At 44.4% G+C, this 23,385-nt stretch overlaps 1 protein-coding gene across 1 annotated transcript in view; it reads left to right on the forward strand.

Moving 5' to 3' along the window:
- The window catches only part of pid1 (phosphotyrosine interaction domain containing 1), a 137,629-nt gene extending 116,868 nt beyond the window's left edge, over positions 1–20,761 (forward strand). The window contains exon 3 of the mRNA XM_060833994.1: positions 18,548–20,761. Within this exon, the coding sequence (XP_060689977.1) occupies positions 18,548–19,021 (474 nt within the window). The 3' untranslated portion in view covers positions 19,022–20,761. The remainder of the gene's footprint in view (positions 1–18,547) is intronic.
- Positions 20,762–23,385: the final 2,624 nt, after the last annotated feature.

The following is a 23,385-nucleotide window of genomic DNA, read 5'->3' on the forward strand; positions in this document are numbered from 1 at the left end:
TGAGGAGTAGCTGATGGTGATGTTAAAACCAGGAGGGAAATGCAGAATGTGAGACTTCTGAGTGACACTTTCACATTGCTTGAATGCTAGAGATTCTCTCTGTTACAGTCCACAGAGGAAGAAGATGTCAGAACGCAAGATTTCAGTTTTCGTGGAGAGTGTTGTGAGAGGACCTTTCTTTCATGATGGAACACTGAACTGAACAACAGAGATCGTGCACACTTCCTGGCTGGTATTGGCAATGACCAGGCTGTTCATCCAGAGATCAAACAAAGCACTGCAGATGTTGGAAATCTGAAATAAAAGCAGGAATTGTTGTAGAAACTCAGCAGGTTTAGCAGTATCTGTGAAGAGAGAGAAACAGCGTTATTTAATCCTGAGAGCCACCTGATGTTTAGGGGAACTGGGTACGACTCCAACCATGCCTGATGTGGAACTTGAATTCAATAAAATCTGTAATTAAGAGTCTAATGATCACCATGAAACTTTATTTTTTTGTTTATTCATTTGTGGGATGTGGGTGTCACTGGCTGGGTCCAGTATTTATTGCCCAACCCTAGTTGCCCTTTGAGAAGGTGGAGGTGAGCTGCCTTCTTGAATCGCTGCAGTCCATGTGCTGTGGGTTGACCCACAATGCCCTGAGGGAGGGAATTCCAGGATTCTGACCCAGTGACAGTGAAAGAATGGTGATATTTTTCCAAGTCAGGATGGTGAGTGGTTTGGAGGGGAACTTGCAGGGGTGATGTTCCCATGCATCTGCTGCCCTTGTCCTTCTAGATGGAAGTGGTCATGGATTTGGAAGGTGCTATGTAAGGAAACTGTTGTCAGTTGTTTGAAAACTGTCCGTTATGGAAGGACATGTGACTCCCGACCCATAGCAATGTAGTTGACTCTTAACTGGGCAATTAGGGATGGGCAATAAATGCTGGGCTGACCAGTGATACCCTCAGCCCGTGAATGAATAAAATAAAATTGCCATCTGCTCAGAATGAAATCTTTGACTTGTTTTAAGCTGAGGGTAGATTTACCTTTGATATAGCCTTGACAATATGCCAATTCTTATATGCTGCCCTATAAATATAAGTCTGATTCCGAGACCTTTTATTTGTTGCTGTTTCATTTCCTGACTGTGTGCTGAATACTGGGTGAAACTGGATAGATGGACCCAAAACTGTTGAGGTGGTATACCTTTGATATCCTGCTGAGGTATGTCAACGCAGGGTGGTGCTAATGTTGTGGATTCCCCGCTGAGATTACCACGAAGGACTCTTGCGTTAGAATCAGGTCCTGCTTTAATTGTTGATGTGAATTATAGACAGATGGTCTTCAGGTGACAGATGTTTGAGTAACACCATGGGGAATGTTTGTATTTTTTATTCTGGGAGGAGTAAAATCCTGAGTATGGTGTGGGAGTCAGAATGATGTGCTCCTGTTCACCAGAAGACTCAGGATCCTACAGTCCTGCACACAATCCATTGCTCAGTGTCACTGTTGACCTGGTGATTTATAATTTCCAGCTCTCAGCAAATATGATGTTTCTTTGACAGAGATGGACACATTTATGTATCAACTTTCATTAAGGAACACTACTTCTCGTCATTTATATCAATGATTTGGATGTGAGCATAAGAGGTACAGTTAGTAAGTTTGCAGATGACGCCAAAATTGGAGGTGTAGTGGACAGCGAAGAGGGTTACCTCAGATTACAACAGGATCTGGACCAGATGGGCCAATGGGCTGAGAAGTGGCAGATGGAGTTTAATTCAGATAAATACGAGGTGCTGCATTTTGGGAAAGCAAATCTTAGCAGGAATTATACACTTAATGGTAAGGTCCTAGGGAGTATTGCTGAACAAAGAGACCTTGGAGTGCAGGTTCATAGCTCCTTGAAAGTGGAGTTGCAGATAGATAGGATAGTGAAGGAGGTGTTTGATATGCTTTCCTTTATTGTTCAGAGTATTGAGTACGGGAGTTGGGAGCTGGAGCAGCTGTACAGGACATTGGTTAGGCCACTTTTGAAATATTGAATACAATTCTAGTCTCCTTCCTATCGGAAAGATGTTGTGAAACTTGAAAGGGTTCAGAAAAGATTTACAAGGATGTTGCCAGGTTGGAGGATTTGAGTTATAGGGAGAAGCTGAACAGGCTGGGGCTGTTTTCTCTGGAGCGTTGGAGACTAGGGGTGACCTTATAGAGGTTTACAAAATCATGAGGGGCATGGGTAGTGTAAATAGACAAAGTCTTTTCCCTGGGGTGGGTGAGTCCAGAACTTGAGGGCATAGGTTTAGAGTGAGAGGGGGAAGGTACAAAAGAGAGACCTAAGGGGCAACTTTATCATGCAGAGGGTGGTGCATTAATGGAATGAGCCAGAGGAAGTGGTGGAGGCTGGTACAAATGCAACATTTAAAAGGCATCGAGATGGATATATGAAAAGGAAGGGTTTAGAGGGATATGGGCCAGGTGCTGGCAAATGGGATTAGATTAGGTTGGGCTATCTAGTCGGCATGGATGAGTTGGATGGAAGGGTCTGTTTCCGTGCTGTACATCGCTATGACTCGATGACTCTCCTTCCCAACCTCTCCCCTCACCTGAGGCCTGGTGACCCCCAGGTTAAGCCATCACCAGTCGTCTCTCTCTAGTGAGGGAGCGGCCTGATGGTCCCATGGGACTTGACAGTTTTAGTCCTGAGAAAACAAATTCCTTGGTCATTCCTTGGTCTTAGGTTGATTGGAAAACCAAATCAGAAATTAAGGCTTGATAGAACACAGAACATAGAACTGTACAGCACAGGATCGGGCCATCCGACCTACCCTGTCGTACCAAACATGAGGCCTGCCCTTGGTCCATATCCCTCTGTGATGGTGTGTTTTAGATTTTGCATAACAATTTTGAATAACAATTTTAGTTGCCTTTGCTGGTGACAATACTTGTGCAATATTGTATAGATGCTGTTCAATGCCTTCCAGCAAAATACCCAGACAGAGTAACATGGCATTATCTAAATCACAGAATGGAATGAGTAGCTGGTGACGCTGTCAATGAGGTGAATAGTTTCGACCCATTGCTCAACATTTATGGACAATCTACAGCTGTACTCCACTCACTCAGGGGGACATTGCAGGAAAACTGGAATCATATCTGAATAAAACGGGACAGATGTTAGGAATCAATGTGCACTAAACACATTAATGGTAGCTGTGCTTTTTCCTTTGCTGCTTCGGAAACTAAGAGGAGACAATGAAGAGACAAAGCTCCACACCGCGAGCAGGATTCCAGCTCCTGAATTCATTGAAGATTTAGTTTCAAGATGTAACACCCTTATGAATATTTAGTGCACACGCAGGTCCCTGGTACAAGAACAGCAGAAGCGAAACGTACAGCTGAAAAATGTCAGCTGAACAGTGTGCTGTTAGTCTATAATAAAATCCATGCTGGCTTCAACTGCCTGTCACTCTCCCCAGATTGATAAATCACTTGAGAGCCTTATGATTTACCATTTTGCTGCAGTTAAGAAAACCACAGGGAACAGTAAATACCTTAACAAAGTTCTGTTATCGTTGAGAATGATGCTGGTTCTCTGTTACTGGACTGTCGATTGAGAATAGCAAAAAAATGACTGAAATTCTTCCCTAAAAGAATTAAATTTGCCCCAAATCATTATCTTTACAAAACTGTCATGGATTCAGAGATGATACTGCATTTCACCATCCGACAGAAGTTAATTTGTTAAACAACTAACTGGAGGTGGTCCAACGCAAACTCTAACCGAATCAACTTGATCATTCAACACAGACACTGAATGCAGGAGGAACTCAGCAGGTCTGAAGTATAGAAGAACAGTCACACTGGAATCAAAACATTAATTCTGCTTCTCTCTCTCTCCACAGATGCTGCCAGACCTGCTGAGTTTCTCTAGCGTTCCCTGTGTCTGTCTCTGCAGTATATTTTTTGAGAACTTAATCATTCCCTTTGCTGTCAATCAGACCTGCATCTTCTGGTCTGCGGGTTAACTTGTTAAATCTTTTCTTGTTTTAAAACATGGACTCCACTGGTGAGGCTGCGCCTACCTTGGGAACCCTCACGGTCCTCCTCACTCCCATTGCAGCTCTCCACCTGTGTCAGCCTTTACGCAGCCTGGCAGTTCCTCAGCCAGCTTGACCTTGCATCTTTGATGTGAAGGAGCTGGTGTTGGACTGGGCTGGTCAAAGTTAAAAATCACACAACACCAGGTTATAGTCCAATGGGTTTATTCAGAAGCACTAGCTTTCGAAGCGCTGCTCCTTCAGGTGGAGTATGATGTGGAGTACAATAAACTTGTTGGACTATAACCTGGCATTGGGTGATTTTTTTAACTTGCATCTTCGATGATGACCAAAGAGGAACAGCAATGACCGTCAACATCAAGGAGGAGTCCAATGGTGTAGTGGCAATGTCCATGCCTCTGGGCTAGGGGGTTTGAGTTCAAGTCCCACTTGGTGCAGAGCTGTGTAATAATGTTGCTGAGCAGATTAACAATATCCATAGGGAAGGACGGGGAATTAGCTGCATTGGCTTTGGGTGTACATGGATTTTCTGAGGTTAAGCAATACAGTGCCACACGAGAGACCTGAGAGGAAATAGACAATAGGTGCAGGAGTAGGCCATTCTGCCCTTCGAACCTGCACCACCATTCATTATGATCATGGCTGATCATCGTCAATCAGTATCCTGTTCCTGCCTTATCTCCATAACCCTTGATTCCACAATCCTTGTGAGCTCTATCCAACTCTTTCTTTAACGAATCCAGAGACTGGGCCTCCACTGCCCTCTGGGGCAGAGCATTCCACACAGCCACCATTCTCTGGGTGAAGAAGTTTCTCCTCATCTCTGTCCTAAATGGCCTACCCCATATTTTTAAGCTGTGTCCTCTGGTTCGGCACTCTCCCATCAGCGGAAACATGTTTCCTGCCTCCAGAGTGTCCAATCCTTTAACAATCTTATATGTCTCAATCATATCCCCTGTCAGTCTTCTAAACTCAAGGGTATACAAGCCCAGTCGCTCCAATCTTTCAACATAAGATAGTCCTGCTATTCCAGGAATTGACCTCGTGAACCTACGTTGCACTCCCTCAATAGCCAGAATGTCTTTTCTCAAATTTGGAGACTAGAACTACACACAATATTCCAGGTGTGGTTTCACCAGGGCCCTGTACAGCTGCAGAAGAACTTCTTTGCTTCTATACTCAATCCCTCTTGTTATGAAGGCCAGCATGCTATTAGCCTTCTTCACTACCTGCTGTACCTGCATGCTTACCTTCATTGACTGGTGTACAAGAACACCCAGATCTCTTTGTACTGCCCCTTTACCTAACTTGACTCCATTTAGGTAGTAATCTGCCTTCCTGTTCTTGCCACCAAAATGGATAACCATACATTTATCCACATTAAACTGCATCTGCCATGCATCTGTCCACTCACCTGAATCTATCGAACTCTGGAAAATAATCACCAACGCATCCACGATTTTTCGAGCCACCTTCTTCAGTACCCTGGAGTGTAGACCATCAGGCCCCGGGGACTTATCAACCTTCAGACCTAACAGTCTCTCCAACACCAATTCCTGGCAAATATAAAGTCCCTTCAGTTCGGGTCCTTCAGCCACTGTTACCTCAGGGAGATTGCTTGTGTCTTCCTCAGTGAACACAGATCTGAAGTACTGATTCAACTCTTCTGCCATTTCTTTGTTCCCTGTAATATATTCCCCTGTTTCTGTCTTCAAGGGCCCAATTTTAGTCTTAACCATTTTTTGCCTTTCACATACCAAAAAAGCTTTTACTATCCTCCTTTATATTTTTGGCCAGTTTACCTTCGTACCTCATTTTTTTTCTCTGCGTATTTCCTTCTTCGTAATCCTCAGTTGATCTTTAAAAGCTTCCCAGTCCTCCGTTTTCCCACTTATCTTTGCTATGTTATAGTTTTTCTCTTTTAACTTTATATGTTTCTTAACTTCCCTTGTCAGCCACGGCCGCCCATGCCTCCTCCTGGGATCTTTCTTCCTTTTTGGAATGAACTGATCCTGCATCTTCTGCATTATATCCAGAAATATCTGCCATTGTCCCTCCACTGTCATCCCTGCTAAGGTATTGCACCATTGAACTTTGGCCAGCTCCTCCCTCATAGCCCCATAGTTCCCTTTATTCAACAGAAATATTGTCACTTCCGATTGTACCCTCTCCCTCTCAATTTGCAGATTGAAGCTTATTGTATTATGGTCACTACCTCGTAATGGCTCCTTCACTTCATGGTCATAGGTTATAGGTCATGGTATAGAGGGATTATAGCAATGTGAATACAAGATTAGCTGAGTGATAGCAAATAGCAATGATCAGTGAATACTTCTCAGGCTGTTGGAGTGTCGTGGAGTTTCCCAGGGGTCAGTATTTGGACCCTTGCTTTTCCTGACTATAGATTAATGATCTGGATCTTTGTGTGCAGGGGACAATCTCAAAGTTTGCAGATGACACAAAACTTGGAAGAATTGTGACCCGTGAGGAGGGCAGTGTGGAGCTCCAGAAGGACATCGTCGAGTTAGTGGAGTGAGTGGATAGGTGGCTGATGGGGTTAGCCGAGAGAAGTGTGAGGTGATGCAGTTTGGTCTGAGGAACAACATTCAATAAGGCGTCCAATTCTAAAGGGAGTGCAGAGGAAAAGGGACCTGGGTCTGTCTGTTCATAGACCATTGAAGGTAAAACAGAGAGAGTACTTAATAACACATACAGTGTCCTCAGCTTTATTATTAGGGGTAAAGAGTATAACAGCAAGGAGCTGGTGTTGAACTTGTACAAGTTAGACCTCAGCTGGGAGATTACGCTGAGTCTGGAGACACTTTATAGGAGAGATGTGAACGCATTGGACAGAAACAATTTCCAAGAATGGTTCGAGGGATGGGAAATGTCAGTGATGAGGACAGACTGAAGAAGATGGAATCATAGAATCTGACAGGATGTATCTGTCCTCCAGGGAGAGGAGAGGAGGTCTTATAGAGGTGTTCAAAGTCGTGAGCAGGCTGAATGGAGTGGATAGGGAGAAACTGTTTCCATTTCACAAAACAAAGAAAAACAAGACCACGTGGATTGTAAATGATGCACAAATGAAGCAAGGGGGATGTGAGAAAAAGCTTTTCCACCCAGCGAGTGGCTGGTGTGCGGATTGCACTGTCTGGAAATGTTCAGTTGAGACATTCAAAGGGGGAATTGGATGATTACTTGGAGAGAAATAATGTACAAGGGTTTGGAGTAAAAGCAGGTGACCCCTGGGTAACTGATACTGCCTGAAGAGCTGGTGAGGCACAATGGGCCTGTGGTGCACCGTAACGATATTGTGATTCAGTGAAGGTGATGCTGCCTTCTCTTCAACAACATGTTGCACAAAGTGCACAGACCCAGAGATCCAGCTCCAACAATGTGGGACTCCCAATGGAGTTGAGCTGCTGCCCCAATGCCTCAGAGAAATCAACCCTCCACAGCATGTCATGGCCCCCATGTGCAGCCATGTGGAACTACACCTCCTACCTCTGTGACCACACCTCATCTACCTGCCACTGGCCACACATGGACCCCTCCACACACTCTCTCACTCACACATACGCTCACACACTCTCACGCGCACATGCACACACAATCGCACACATACACATATAGACACACACACTCTCACACACACACACACACACACACACACACGCACACGTGCACACACAATCTCACACATACACATATAGACACACTCACACACACACACACTCTCACGCGCACGTGCACACACAATCTCACACATACACATATAGACACACACACACTCTCATGCGCACACAATCTCACACACACAGACACATACACACTCTCTCATTCACACACACACACACACGCACACACACGCACACACACACATAGACACACACACACACTCTCACACACACGCACACACACACACACACACACACACATACACATATAGACACACACACACTCTCACACACACAGACACACACACACACAGACACACACACTCTCATGCGCACATGTACACACAGTCTCACACACATAGACACATACACACACACACCCAGGTCTCTGTCGTCCTGAAGTAATGAGGACTGAGGGTTGATACAATAAAAATTGCCGGAGAAGCTCAGCAGCTCTAACAGCTTGTGTGGGGAGTGACAGCGTTAATGTTTCCAGTCCAGTGACCCACCTCAGAACCAGCGCATCCCCCACCTTCTCAAGGGGCAACTAGGGACAGGCAATAAATGCTGACCCAGCCAGCGATACCCATGTCCCACGAGTGAATTTAACAAAAACACAAGTAATAAAGTTTGGTTCAAAAGAAGGGTAACTAAACTCAAGACGGTAACTCTGCTTTCTCTTTCCGCACATGCTGCCAAACCTGCCGAGTTTCTCCAGCAATTTCAGTTGTTTGTGATCTCTAGCAGCTGCCATCTTTGTGTGGTATGACTGAGGATTGATAATGGTGTGTCATGGTGAGACAGGACTGTGAAAGGACAATGAAGTCACCGCCCTCTCCAACTCTCACTGGCTGCTGCAGACTCAAAACTTCACGTGTCCTTCTCTGACCAGTGTCCCTTTATTGAGAAACCTTCCCTGTGACAGATTTGGAACGTAATCTTTTTCATCCTTGGGCATTCTCCCTGTCTGATTGGTCAGTGTGTGGAGTTGCCAGTGTTGGACTGGAGTGGGCGAGATCACAGATCACATGGCACCAGGTTAGAGTCCAACAAATTTATTTTGAATCACAAGCTTTTGGAACGCTGCCCCTCTGTCAGGTGATGTGAGCACAGACACAGAGATTAGATTAGATTATTTACAGTGTGGAAACAGGCCCTTCGGCCCAACAAGTCTACACCAACCCGCAACCCATCCAGACCCAGTCCCCTACATTTACCCCTTCACCTAACACTACGGGCAATTTAGCATGGCCAATTCACCTAACCTGCATATTTTTGGATTGTGAGACACGGGGAGAACGTGCAAACTCCACACAGTCAGTCGCCTGAGGCGGGAATTGAACCCGGGTCTCTGGCGCTGTGAGGCAGCAGTGCTAACCACTGTGCCATCAGCAGAGATCAAAGGATGGTACAAATGGGTGAGTGGAGTGTTGACAGGCTGGATAATAAGTCTCTGCAGTTGATCAAAAATATCAGATGGTGTGAGTAAAGTCTAGATCAGAGTGGTGCTGGAAAAGCACAGCAGGTCAGGCAGCATCCGAGGAGCAGGAAAAGCGACGTTTTGACCTGATGAAGGGCTTTTGCCTGAAACGTCAATCTTCCTGCTCCTCGGATGCTGCCTGACCTGCTGTGCCTTTCCAACAGTGCTCTAATCCAGACTCTGATCTCCAGCATAGAAGAACATAGAACATAGAACAATACAGCACAGAACAGGCCCTTCGGCCCACGATGTTGTGCTGAACATTTGTCCTAGATTAAGCACCAATCCATGTACCTATCCAATTGCCCTTAAAGGTCACCAATGATTCTGACCCTGCCACTCCCACAGGCAAGCATCTGCAATCCTCACTTTTGCCTAATTCGTTTGTGTTCCCCTTAGCGTAGAAATAAACATGTTCATATTGATTCTGGGTGATTTTGGGAACAATGCTTTAAAAAAGGCAGCAAACCTGGTGTGTGATCTTTAACTTTGTACACCCCAGTCCAACACCAGCACCTCCAATTCCTGGTGAAGGCCAGTATGGAAGGGGACTTTAATGGAATGTTCTATTAAAATATGTGGTGATTATATCACCAATTTTTGTTATAGCAATAACTCTAAAATAGCAGAATCACCTCAGTGCTAATGCCCAATTTAAGATATTCTATTAAAATAGGAATGCACCAAACTATGTTTATAGGTGAATAATGGGAGTGGTACAGCAAGGAACTGTTCATACACCCAATCATGGCTGAGAAATCCCAGCTTCTTCCCACATTTATTTCATACAGTCAAACCAAAATGTATTCCACAGGAAGCTGTACACAGCCCGTAATTGTCAGCACATGGACAGAGCCATATGGAAGTGCTTAGTGGATGAAACATGCAAGTTCCAGGGACAAAGCCAGAATCTATTGGTATGTCACAGTGTCAGCTCTCGATTTGTACTGTTTGTCATGGAGGACAAATGAGGACATAGAGTGTCACAATCATGGTCTCTGACCTTCCTAGAAACAAAATCAGACCATTGCAGAAGCTTATGGATTTTAGCATAGCTTTGGACATGGTCATGGAATCCTGACAGTATGAAATCAGGCCCTTTGATTCCACACTGACCCTCTGAACAGCGTCCAACCCAGACTCAACTGCTCTATCACCCTGCATTTCCCATGTAGATGCATCTAACCTACAAATAGGTCATTTAGCATGGCCGATTCACCTAATCTGCACATCTTTGGACAGTGGGAGGAAACCCATGCAGACACAGGGGGAACATGCAAACTCCACACAGTCACCTGAGGCAGGGATTGAACCCAGGTCCCTGGCACTGTGAGGCAGCAGTGCTAACCACTGTGTCACCCTTTTTTGCTATGAATTTTGTTTAAATAATGGATGTCTATTCATTGGAATAATTAACTTTAAAATATTGTAATCAGTGTGAGGACAGTTGCCGTACATAAGTCAAAGTCTAATGGGTTTAATGTGGCGAAAGCATCACTGGCAAGCACTCTGTGTGTCAATCAGGTTAAGTTGTACATTAACCAGAGCTTTCAGACTGCTTATTTCAGTGACTGTACCTAGATCCCAGACACAACTGGAAGAAAAGCAATTGAGTTTGCACAGGATTCCAGTCAGAATTTAAACCACATCTCCATACAGATTATTTGATTATACATCACCTTGCAGCCTGGGCACCTTTCTGAACTGATATTAGCTGTAACCTGTTCCTACATTCCTGCTCTTGAGTCACTGCTTGCTGCTATGGCTAATTCAGAATGAGCCTTATGTCTCCTTCAGCTTGAGGCATGTCCCTGCTGATTGTCATCGCAGCAATGGGAGTGCCCGAGGGGACAGGCAACACCATCTTCACGGGATGTAGAACTCCAGAGTGAAGCATGAAATATATTTAACAAACACCTATGAGAGTATTGTCTGCAACCATTACCTGGGGTGACTGTAAGGTTACAGTGTTGAGGGGAGGTGTTAAAATGTAGATGTTTAAATCCTACAAATTATTATGCAGCTGAAACTTGAATGCAGTTTCAGACACAGTAGTGATCCTGCAGTCACATGGAAAAGCTTTTCCAAATTCATAAGGGCCATATCTCGATATTCCTTATGTTGGTAAATCGAAACGATTCTAATGGACAGGTACCAAAGCTTAGGATCGAAGAGATTTTTTTTTCCTGTTTCACAACCAGGGAGAGGTTTAACAGTTTGTGTGACGATCATTTGGAGCTGTATTGAATATCTTGGTGGTAAAATCAAACTCAGAGCAGTGAAATAAACCATGAGACCGGGCAGGAAATAATGAGTTAACATAGCAAGGGATGGAAACCTAATCCCCGATAGAATGACAGCTTCACAATAGGGACACACTCACTCACACACACTCACACTCTCACTCACACACACACACACACTCACTCACTCACACACACACACACACACACTCACACACACATGCACTCAGTCTCACACACACACTCACACATTCACACACTCACTCACACACACACACACTCACACATTCACACACTCACTCACACACACACACACATACACTCATTCACTCACACACACACACTCATTCACTCACACACACACACACACACACACACTCACAAACTCACATTGACTCACCCTTGCCCTCCTATGCATATGATGGTTACAAGACTGCCTTAATGGTTGGTTAACCCCTCTGCTGTTTAATGACACATCCTGCCCACCTCAGGGGTAGAGGTCCCACCTCTGAGAATGGCTGGCTAATGGTCCCAGCAGCATGACTGGGAGCTGTGTTATAGCTAGGAGTGTGATTAGCCCCAGTACTGATGGTCAGTATGTTCAAGGTTAAACACCAGGTTATAGTCCAACAGGTTTGTTTGGAATCATGAGCTTTCGGAGCGACGCTCCTTCATCAGGTAGCTGTGGAGCAGGATCATAAGGCAGAGAATTTATAGCAAAAGATCTCAGTGACATGCAACTGAAACAATATACTGAACAAACCTAGATTTCTGTTAAGTCTTTCATCTTTAGAATGGGGTTGCAGGTTTCAGTTCATTAGTATGTAATTCCCAGAACTTCTTTTAAGTCACGATCTCGAGATAACATAAGGTTTTGTAATAAAAAGGTGACATCTCAACTCAGACAATGCATTAAAGGTGTGAGGTTAGAGTCTGTCTGTATCTCAACCTAGCCCCAGACTGGTTCCATTTCCAACGTTGGAATTTATAAAATGTGATATGGACTGACTATCTGCAGATAGTGCACTTTTTGAGCAAAATAGAATGTATCTGCAAATGTAATTCTGCAAATACAAATTCACCCCATAGACTTATATATGTGTGTGTGTGTGTGTGTGTGTGCATGCATGTGCAAGAGAGTGTGAGTGTTTACATTTAAGTATGTGCGTGAGTGTGTGTGTGTGAGTGTGAGTACACATGAGAGAGTGTGTCTTTGTGTGTGTGCATGCTTGGTAAAGTGTGTGGGTGGGTGTGGTGGAGCGTAAACCTGTGAGAGGGTGTGCGTGTGTGGCTGTGAGGGTGGAGGGTGTATGTGTGTGAGTGTGTGAGTGTGAGCGTGCAGGAGTGTATGCAAAGAGGGTGGATTAAATTCAAAATTAACTCCAAAAGGTTAAAAGCTTTGGAAAAGAAAAGAAAATTATTACAAACTCTAGTATAATGGAAGTAGATTCCTGAACATTGTTAAAGAAGGAACAAATAAATAGTTGAAAAAGAGAAATAGACCGTAAAACCAGAGGAGCAGAAATGAGGCCATTCAGCCCATCAATTCTGCCCCACCATTCAATCATGGCCGCTAAATTTCTCAACCCCATTTTCCTGCTTTCTCCTTTTAACCTTTGGTCCCCTTGGCAATCGAAATTCTATCTTTCTCTATTTTAAACATACTCAATGACCTGGCCTCCACAACCTTCTGTGGCAATAAATTTCATAAATTCCCCACTCTCTGGTTGAAGAAGTTTCTCCTTATCTCCATTCTAAAGATCTTCCCTTTACTGTAAGGCTGTGCCCTCAGGTCCTAGTCTCTCCCACCAATGGAAACATCTTCCCAACATCCACTCTGACCAGGCCATTCAGTATTTAAGTTTCAATTACATCCACCCTCCCCCCACCACCCACCAATCCTTCTAAACTCCATTGAGTACAAACCCAGAGTCCTCAAACGTTGGTCATTTGTAACACTTTGACCTAATACTTTTAGCTTGTATATATTTATATCAAACATAGTTCCATCATTTATAATGCTGCTGATTCTCTGTGATTAAGATCAATAAAATTGATTCTGTTTAACTCCAAATGAGCGAGGGTTTTGCAGAGTGTGATCCCACTTGGGTGAGCAAGTATTGATCAGCTGGATATTAAATTGTACAGAGTGCTTTCCGAATCAGAGTGCTTGTCAAAAGTCTGAAATGGGAAACACATTTCTTAGTTTCTTAAAGGTCTGGCACGCCATACCAAATATAGCACACAGCCAGGATGTGTGTTATCGATAAAAATGTATAGCAGTTCGAGATGATACAGAATCTGGTGACATAAAAAAAAGACACAAGGCCTATTTCTGTCGAGGCTGTAGATTGTGGCGTGAAATGTACAGCGATGTAGATGTGTGACTATGTCTTGCTCAGCATTGAGACACATTCTGAGTGCACCCACCGCTGCCAAGGCTGGATATTCTGCTTGCTGTAATTATGAGGCATTCATACAGTAAACCACGTTCACCCCAACTCAGTAAAAGTCTTATTTTGTTGGTGTCATCAATGTTGTGGATTTGGCCCCAACCCATCGCAGAGTGAAGAGGAACATTCACTTCAAAAATGAATTAAAAGTATTTCGTTTACAGAATGTTTGTGAATGCTGGATTAGGTTAATGTTATTCCATAAGGTCAATTATGTTCAGTTCTCTACAGTAATAATATTGCCTTTTACCAGCTTTGTAGCTTTGAAAGTGTATTGGAATTTAATGTTTTTTTCTTGATTTAACCTGATTTTTTTTGACCTATATTCACCCACGCAGTGAATGTACCCTGTGCAGAATGCGCCCCATTCAGAAGAAGGAAATAGTTCAGTTATAAAACACAGGAGCCTCTGTTATATTCCAAATGGCTGCCTGGCTTCAGAGAGACTGTGTACGCCTCTGACCATTTCTGTGATCCTAACATTGCAAAAATGTCAAGCATTCCCATTCTGAAGGGAAAAAAAAACATGTTTGGGATCAGTGTCTGAACAGTAATGAAAAATTGAAAGATGAATCTGTTTGGTCTGGGTTGTTGATTTAGGGTCAAGGAAAAAGACAACAGGCATCTGTACGTACCAGAGTAATCCTTAAGGGCTAAGTGAAACTGAATGCAAATACAACATCCAGAGACATTGGTATTTACTGCCAAGTGTTTTTCAGTGTGAGACAAATAACTCTGCCATATGTTAGACATTACTAAAACTGCCGTCGTATTCTTCATGAAAAGTGCAGTAGTGATTCCTCCTGTGGTGGTTCTGTGGGTAAACAGGCCTTGTCATTATAGCACTGAAACTATTCACACTCTCGGTGAGTTAACAGGTTTTGGATTTTGGCGTGCACTGGGCTTGTTGTTCTCAGCTGGGCTGCTTTAGGATCATAGCAGTTGATATTAATTTTCCCAAAATAAAGTGGAAAATCAGCCCAATCAATCCCTATTTAGTGTCAACTCCTGAAAGTGCTTGATTATAAACCCATATGTGCCTGATGTATGTTGAAAAAGCTTCTGGGGTTTGATTACCTACAGTATGGAAACAGGCCCTTCGGCCCAACAAGTCCATAATGACCCTCTGAAGAGTAACCCACTCAGACCCATTCCCCATACATACCCCTGACTAATGCACCTAACACTATGGACGATTTAGCCTGGCCGATTCACTGAACTGCACATCTCTGGGTTGTTGGAGGAAACCCACACAGACACAGGGACTCTGCAAACTCTGCACAGTCCCTGAGGCTGGAATCGAACCTGGGTCTGCAAGGCTGCAGTGCTAACCACTGAGCCACTGTGCCACCCTATGAAAACAGACCCTTTGGCTCAATAAGTCCACACTGGCCCTCTGAAGAGTTACCCACCCAGACCCATTCCCCTAACCTATATTTGCCCCTGACTCATGCACCTAACACTATTGGCAATTTAGCATGGCCATTTCACCTGACCTGCACATCTTTGGATTGTGGGAGGAAACCAGAGCACCCAGAGGGAACCCACACAGACACAGGGGAGAATGTGCAAACACCACACAGACAGTTGTCCAAGGTGGGAATTGAACCTGAGTCCCTGGTGCTGTGAGGCAGCAGTGCTAACCACTGAGCCACCATACCGTCCCTAATGGGTACATTGGATCGTGGCATGGTTACGTGCATGGGCTTTGCTCCTGGACCTTCTGAGGGTTTCCTGAGACTCAGTGAACATTGCCTTGGATCATTAAAAAGGCCTACTTCATAGCTTCCTGATATTCACTGTGTCTAGCTGTGTCCTCGCGCATGTGATACCAAATGTGAAGAGATTGTTTCTCCTGATGGGAGAATCTAGGACCAAAGAGCAATGTCTCAGATGAAGAGCTTGCACAGTTAAGGCAGAGGTGAGGAGGATTTCCTCGCTGAGGGGCGTGTATCTGTGGAATGCTTTATCACAGAAGGCTGGCAAAGTGGGGTCATTAAGTATACTAAAGGTCACGGTAAATGATGAGGAAGGGTGTTGGGGATTATGGGGAAACAGGAGAAATGTGGACTTGAGGGTTCTCAAGTAACAAGTGAGGTCTGCAGATGCTGGAGATCAGAGCTGAAAATGTGTTGCTGGTTAAAGCACAGCAGGTCAGGCAGCATCCAAGGAACAGGAAATTCGACGTTTCGGGCCAGAGCCCTTCATGAGGGTTCTCAAATCAACCATGGCTTCATTGAATAGTGGGGCAGATATGGCCTTATGATCTTAGGTGTTCCTGAATTTATGATCCACCTGATACTACATTCAATATGAGACTGCCCAAGCTAACAAGAATTCTCATTGACAGCTCATCATGATGAAAGACTCCCTGGTGAGGAGTCTACAAGAAACAAAGAGACTCAATTTCATTTGTAAAAGTATTCGCGTTTACAATTTTTTTAAAGGTTACAAAAAGCAGAATTGCTTCTGCAGTGTCCATAGAAATCTCTTCCATTGTTGAAAGTTCTTGCAGAGAAGGCTGGAAGTCAGCGGGAAGAGAAGCCAGGATTTAGGCAGGGGGCAGTTAATTGGAAGCACTGGACCATTATGGTTTTGACTACACAGGAGGCGTCAACAGTAAGAGAAGCAGGGAAAGAAAAATCACCGGTTTCCTCATTTCCCCACCCGCCAACTTATCCCAGTTCCAACCTTCCAACTCAGCACCGCCCTCTTGACCTATCCTACCTGTCCATCTTCCTGCCTACCTATCCTCTCCACCCTCCTCTCTGACCTATCACTTTACCACCCACCTTCATCTACTTATCACATTGCCAGCCACCCTTCCCCCAACACCACCTTCCCCCCATTTATCTCTCAGCCCCCCCGTCCCACAAGCCTCATTCCTGATGAAGGCTTATGCCCAAAACGTCGATTTTCCTGCTCCTCGGATGCTGCCTGACCTGCTGTGCTTTTCCAGCACCACTCTTTGACTGGATCTCCAGCATCTGCAGTACCCACTTTCTCCTCAAAAAAAAGCATGAAATTATGGAGAAAGGCAAGCAATAAGTTTGGGATAATTAATTTCTTGACATTCTGTCACCTCAACAAATATTTATCAGGTGTCTTTAACATTCTCAACTCTCTAGTCAGAGGGGAATGGGTCTGGGTGGGTTACTCTTCGGAGGCACTTGTTGGGCCGAAGGGCCTGTTTCCATACTGTAGGGATTCTAATCTAATCACAGGAGAGGAATTACTGACTTTCATAGTATTATCTTCAAAGGGCATAGTTACTCTTCCATACATTATTGTTCTTACCCGGAGTATTCAGGGAACTTGGAAGCACTCAGAGTGTAGTAAGGGTATGGAATGTTTTGCCTGCAACGGTAGTAGATTCGCCAAGTTTAAGTGCATTTAAGTTGTCATTGGACAGGCAAATGGACGTACATGGAATAGTGTAGGTGGGATGGGCTTCAGATTAGTATGACAGGGCGGTACAACATCAAGGGCCAAAGGGCCTGTACTAGGCTGGAATGTTCTATGTTCTATGTTCATTAATTGAGGGAGGAACAGTCAGAGATGACAGAATTAACTTTTGTCTTTAAGCAGGAGCAAGGGAGGTGACGAGGCTAGTGACTGAGAAACACATCAGAGATCACCAATGAGGCTTATTCTTGACTCATCCATCTGCAATGAGCAGCTGGCAACAGGCTCTGAGTGCTGAGAAACAGCTCCCAGTTGTGGAGGGCTATAGATGCAGGAGCTTGGTTGGGGTGGAGGTGGATAGAGAGGCTTAATTAGCAGCATGTAGTGATATGGGAGATTGTGCTCATGAAGGGGCTGATAACATTATTTGTTGTTATTCCCCAAGCTCCGTCTTTTTATAGGAGGTTGTTTCTTGCCACTTGCTGCTCTGGGTGTCAGGTTCTCACCAGAATCCATGGGGGTCTATGCTTAACTGCATAAAGATGCCATCGGGGTCAGAGGACGCCCCCTGTGTAGTCAAAACCATAATGGTCCTGTGCTTCCAATTAACTGCCCCCTGCCTAAATTCCATTCACATTGAAACTGACAATAGGAGAGTCAGAAAATGTGTTGCTGGAAAAGCGCAGTAGGTCAGACAGCATCCAAGGAACAGGAAATTCGACGTTTTGGGCATAAGCCCTTCATCAAGAAGGGCTTATGAAGGGCTCATGCCCGAAACGTCGAATTTCCTGTTCCTTGGATGCTGCCTGACCTGCTGCGCTTTTCCAGCAACACATTTTCAGCTCTGATCTCCAGGATCTGCAGACCTCACTTTCTCCTCCAATCGGAGAGTCAGGGCAGATCCTCAATGCAGGACGTTGGCGGTCCATTTAGTTTGGTATTAGCTTCCACTACATTGCTGCTGTACAGAAAAGATGGTAAAGGGATAAACATTGGCGCCTACATTTTAAAAATAATAATGCATTGACAAGGTGCAATGTGCTTCTGGTAAATCATTTCCCCCCGGCCCACATTTGCAGGCAGTCATTAACCTTCATGGTCATTTCACATCATTACCAGCTAGAACCTGAATTACTGTCAATGCAAAAAAAAAAGTTGCATTAATGTTTCCTTTCAGTCTCTGATCACTCCGCTCTGCCTGGTCACTTGCAGTGATTGCATTTCGTTCTTTTCTCATTCACAGGTTAGGTACTTAGGAAAAGTGATCATGAGAGGAACACACTTCACGTCTGGTTGCACTGAAAGGTCTGTGATTGAGTTGTGGGAGAAGCATACACTGGAGCAGGAAGATGTATCGTCAGCCAACGCCATTCTAGAGATACGCCCTTTCCAAGTCCATCTCCACCACTTGGATGGGAAAAGAGAGGCGACGGTCCAAATGGATACCTTCCAGGTGGCACGGATTGCCTACTGCACAGCAGATCACCACGTCAGCACCAACATCTTCGCCTGGCTTTACCGGGAGATCAACGATGATTTGTCCTACCAGATCGATTGCCACGCAGTGGAGTGCGGGAGCAAACTCGAAGCCAAGAAGCTAGCGCACACCATGATGGAGGCCTTCAAGAAGACCTTCAGCAGCATGAAGCACGATGGGCGGATCCATACCAGCAGCTCCTCCGACCAAGTGGAGTTGGCAACGTCAGACGATGGCTGAGAAGGGGCATTGATGAAATCAGATACATCATTGAAGTCTGGGCTATTGATGACAACCATTGCAGAGAAACAAACGAAGGAAACCAATTGAGGGTGGAATACCAATGAACCCTGGGTTGGTTCGCTTGCCAAATTAGCCAAGCGACACATTAAATTGAGAAGATTTGTTTTTAAAAAAAAAGAATACGTATTATCAAAATAGTTGCATTGCAATCTGAAATAATTATGCTGTGACTGGGAGTGTAAAGCAGTCTGACTCCCAAATAGAGTTAGACATGTCCATTGGTGGTATCTCTTTATCATTCACCCGATAAAATTCCTGGGACTAATGAAATAGTAAACTCCCGCACCGGAGCCACGAATTAAACTGATGTTTCACTTCCAAGGGAACACAGACAAAAAAAACACAGTCTGTGAAAAGGGAATCAAAAACTTGCATTTAGATGGAAAACCAAGCCAGCAAAATTTGTACATCAAAATAATTAAAAAGAAACGCATGGATCTATCTTCATATATTTCTACCAACATATAAGCTACAATATATGTAAAGATATATTCCATTTTTATGAAATGTATTTCAAAATTTAAGTATTAAAATGTAATGTTTTGTCAGTACAGGTTCAATGGGGTGAAGGGCCCCTTGGTACTATATAATTCTATAAATCTTTAAAAATTGGTGTGTATTATCAACTGTGACAAACATATGGAAGTATTTGATTATAAATGTGGAGACTCACCACATGAAGCTGAAAAAAAACAATGGAATAAATGTGATGAAAATCTTTAGCCAGCTCAAAGAAACTCTGTTTACAAGCATTCCAAATTGTATTGTTAAAGTTACAGTTTTAGGGAAAACACAGACTGTTCTCTTTTTTCCACTTTCAGCTGTCTCGCTACATTTCCGTTTGTCAGAGGCCACTGCATTTCGGTTTAGTTCAGCACGAAAGATTATACAGATTGGACACTGTTTCTATTACAGGTGAAACGGAAAGGTTGGTATTCTCAAGCTCCTGGGCGCCGATACTTTTAAACAGTTTACCTAAATACTCGCCTTCACATCTTTGCATTTCCAACAAAACCCTTTAAAGAAGATCTTAACTCAGGAAAACCGAGAGAAATGCGGATGCTCTAAAACAGAAACAGAAACATAAGTTGCAGGAAAAACTCAGCAGGTCTGGCAGCATCTGTGGAGAGAAATCGGAGTTAACGCTTCAGGCCCAGTGACCCATCAGATCCGCTGAGCTTTTCCAGCAATTTCTGACCTTAACTCAGGAATTCCCACCTTTTTTTTATGTTCTTACACAGCACACCCCGCGTTTTTCCATTGATAAGCATAACTCGACTTCCTGAGACACTGACTAGAAACAAAATCCACACCGATAAAAAGAGCCATTAGTGTTCAAATACCCCATCCTCATCTTTCTACCATTGCTCAAGAGAGAACCAAACTGGGTTCCCACGCAGTCAGCATTTCACACTCTCCACAGGGTTGACAGGAGGAGGCAAGTGTTTTGATGAATGGGCAGAATGGCCAGTATTGCACTGACATAATGATCTTATAAAGTGCAAATCAGCCTCCAAATCTACAGCCAACTGAAAATCATGTACAGTACATGCTAATTGTTCTATGAAAACAAAATAACATTAATGTTATCACAATGCCCGCATGTTAATCACAATTATTTTAGTGCGTGATTGTTTTTGAAAGTACAATGTTACCTGCACTTGTAAAGCTATACAATAAATTGTTACACGGTGTAGAATTGGTGGAAGACTGTTATTCCTCTTGTTGGAAATATTACATTCTGATGTTACATTAATAAATGATGTAACTTCTCCATTCTTGGACCCTGGGTGACAGCAGCAGTCCTACTGCAGGTCAAACCTTATCACCTTCACATCTCAAACTGGAAAGATGGCAGATGTTTCCGTGAGGTTTTGTATAAATGTTCCAAGGGGCAACGAGACTTTGGGGCAAAATACAGAGAGTGCTGGAGAAACTCTGGTTGTGGAGCTGCCGGTGTTGGGGGGGAACAAGGTCAGAAGTCACTCGACATCAGGTTATAGTCCAATAGGTTTATTTGAAACCACAAGCTTTCGGAGCGTTGCTCCTTCATCAAGTGAAGTGAAAAAGCACACAGGCCCAGAGTTTATAGGCAGAGAGATCAAATGACCATACAAATGGTGTGAGTGGAGTGTTGACAGGCTGACTAAGAAGTCTCTGCAAGTGATCAGAAGGTACCTGATGAAGGGCTTATGCTCAAAACGTTGACTCACCTCCTTAGATGTGTGACCAGATGTGCTTTCCCAGCTCTTCAACTCTTCAACTCTGACCTCCAGCGTTTGCAGTCCTCACTTTCCCCGTGGGCGGCACGGTGGCACAGTGGTTAGCACTGCTGCCTCACAGCGCCAGAGACCCAGGTTCAATTCCCGACTCAGGCGACTGACTGTGTGGAGTTTGCACGTTCTCCCCGTGTCTGCACGGGTTTCCTCCCGGTGCTCCGGTTTCCTCCCACAGTCCAAAGATGTGCAGGTCAGGTGAATTGACCATGCTAAATTGCCCGTAGTGTTAGGTAAGAGGTAAATGTAGGGGTCTGGGTGGGTTGCGCTTCGGCGGGTCGGTGTGGACTTGTTGGGCCGAAGGGCCTGTTTCCACACTGTAAGTAATCTAATCTAAAAAAAACTGTCAGGTGGTGTGAGTAAAGTGTTACCAGCTGAATAGCAAGTGAAGGGATGAACCATAATCTGATTCAATGAGGCAGGGGATGAGGGGGCAGCGGTCTGAAAGCTTATGATTTATCACAAACCTGTTGGACTACAACCTGGTCATGTGACTTCTGACGGGAGAAATTCAGCAAGTCTGGGAGCCTCTGTGAGAAGACAGTCAGGGTTAAGGTTTCAGGCCCAGTCACCCTTCTTCAGAATCTTCGGGGGGTTTTTTTGTTTAGTGAGACTCGGGGCTTGGTGGGTTGAGAACGTTGGGGCAGGTACACCAATGGAGAGGGTGAAGTGATCTGGTTTGAATGAAAGGCAGAACATTTTAACTCTCAAACTGAATTTACATCTTCAAACATTTAATCCTGCTGAACAAGAGGCAGTGAGCAGAGAATGAGAAATTACAATGTTCCAGAGTTCCATGGGAATGGACGTTGGCGAGATAAGTCAGGAAAGGAGGGGAGGAGAAAAATTCCAGTCAGGAAGCAAGAGGGTCAGGGGTCTGGAAGGTTCATGTAAGGCTGGGAAGAGCAGACCTATCCCTCCTGAACCACACAGAGCTTTTAAGAGGGAATTAAAATGGAAGCTTACCCGAGTCTCTCCTGAGGGCTTTCAATAATAGTTCCAGGCTCAAGTCCCGTCTCGTTGGCCCCCAGGTAAAAGGGCACCCAGGTTCAAATTATGTTATCAAATCACAAATTCAACAGATAAATTGATTCGCTAGAAGGGGTGTCTTGAATTTGGAGATTCTGCAGCACAAGTAGTGACTGCTCATGAGCACTGGGATAAAACCCCACATTTAAATTTTAATCCCATCCTGGAATCACAAAAAAATAGGAGCAGGAGTAGGCCATTCAGCCCTTCGAGCCTGCTCCACTATTCAATTTGATTCTGACTGATCATCCAACTCTGTCCCCTGTTCCCACGTTCTCCCAAATATCCTTTAGCCCTCAGGATTATAGCTGATTCTTTCTTGAAAACATCCAATGTTTTGGCCTCAGCCACCGTCTGTGGCAAAAAAAAACTCCACAGGCTCCCCACTCTCTGGGTGAAGACATTTCTCGTCATCCCATATCCTGAGACTGTGACCCATGGTTCTGGATTTCCCCAGTCATCAGGAACATCCTTCTCTTTACCACATCTAGTCCTCTTAAAATTTTACAGGTTTCTACATGACCTCCCCCCTCATTTTTCTTAACTCCACTGAATACAGTCCTAACCCATCTGGTCTCTTCTTATATGTCAGATCTCCATCCCAGAATGCATCTGGTAAACCTCCACTGCACTCCCTCCATCACCAGAACATCCTTCCTCAGACAAGGAGACCAGAACTGCACACAGTACTCCAGTCTCACCAATGCCCTGTATGTTTGCAACAATGATGTGGAGGTGCCGGTGTTGGACTGGGGTGGACAAAGTTAAAAATTACACAACACCAGGTTATAGTCCAACAGAGACCTTGGAGTGCAGGATCAGAGCTCCCTGAAAGTGGAGTCGCAGGAGGATAGGAGAGTGAAAAAGGCGTTTGGTATAAAAGCAAATTACTGCAGATGCTGGAATCTGAAACCCAAAGAGAAAATGCTATAAAATCTCAGCAGGTCTGGCAGCGTCTGTAAGGAGAGAAAAGAGCTGACGTTTTGAGTCTAACTG

This window comes from Hemiscyllium ocellatum, chromosome 13, assembly GCF_020745735.1.
Source record: "Hemiscyllium ocellatum isolate sHemOce1 chromosome 13, sHemOce1.pat.X.cur, whole genome shotgun sequence".
Lineage (NCBI taxonomy): Eukaryota > Metazoa > Chordata > Chondrichthyes > Orectolobiformes > Hemiscylliidae > Hemiscyllium > Hemiscyllium ocellatum.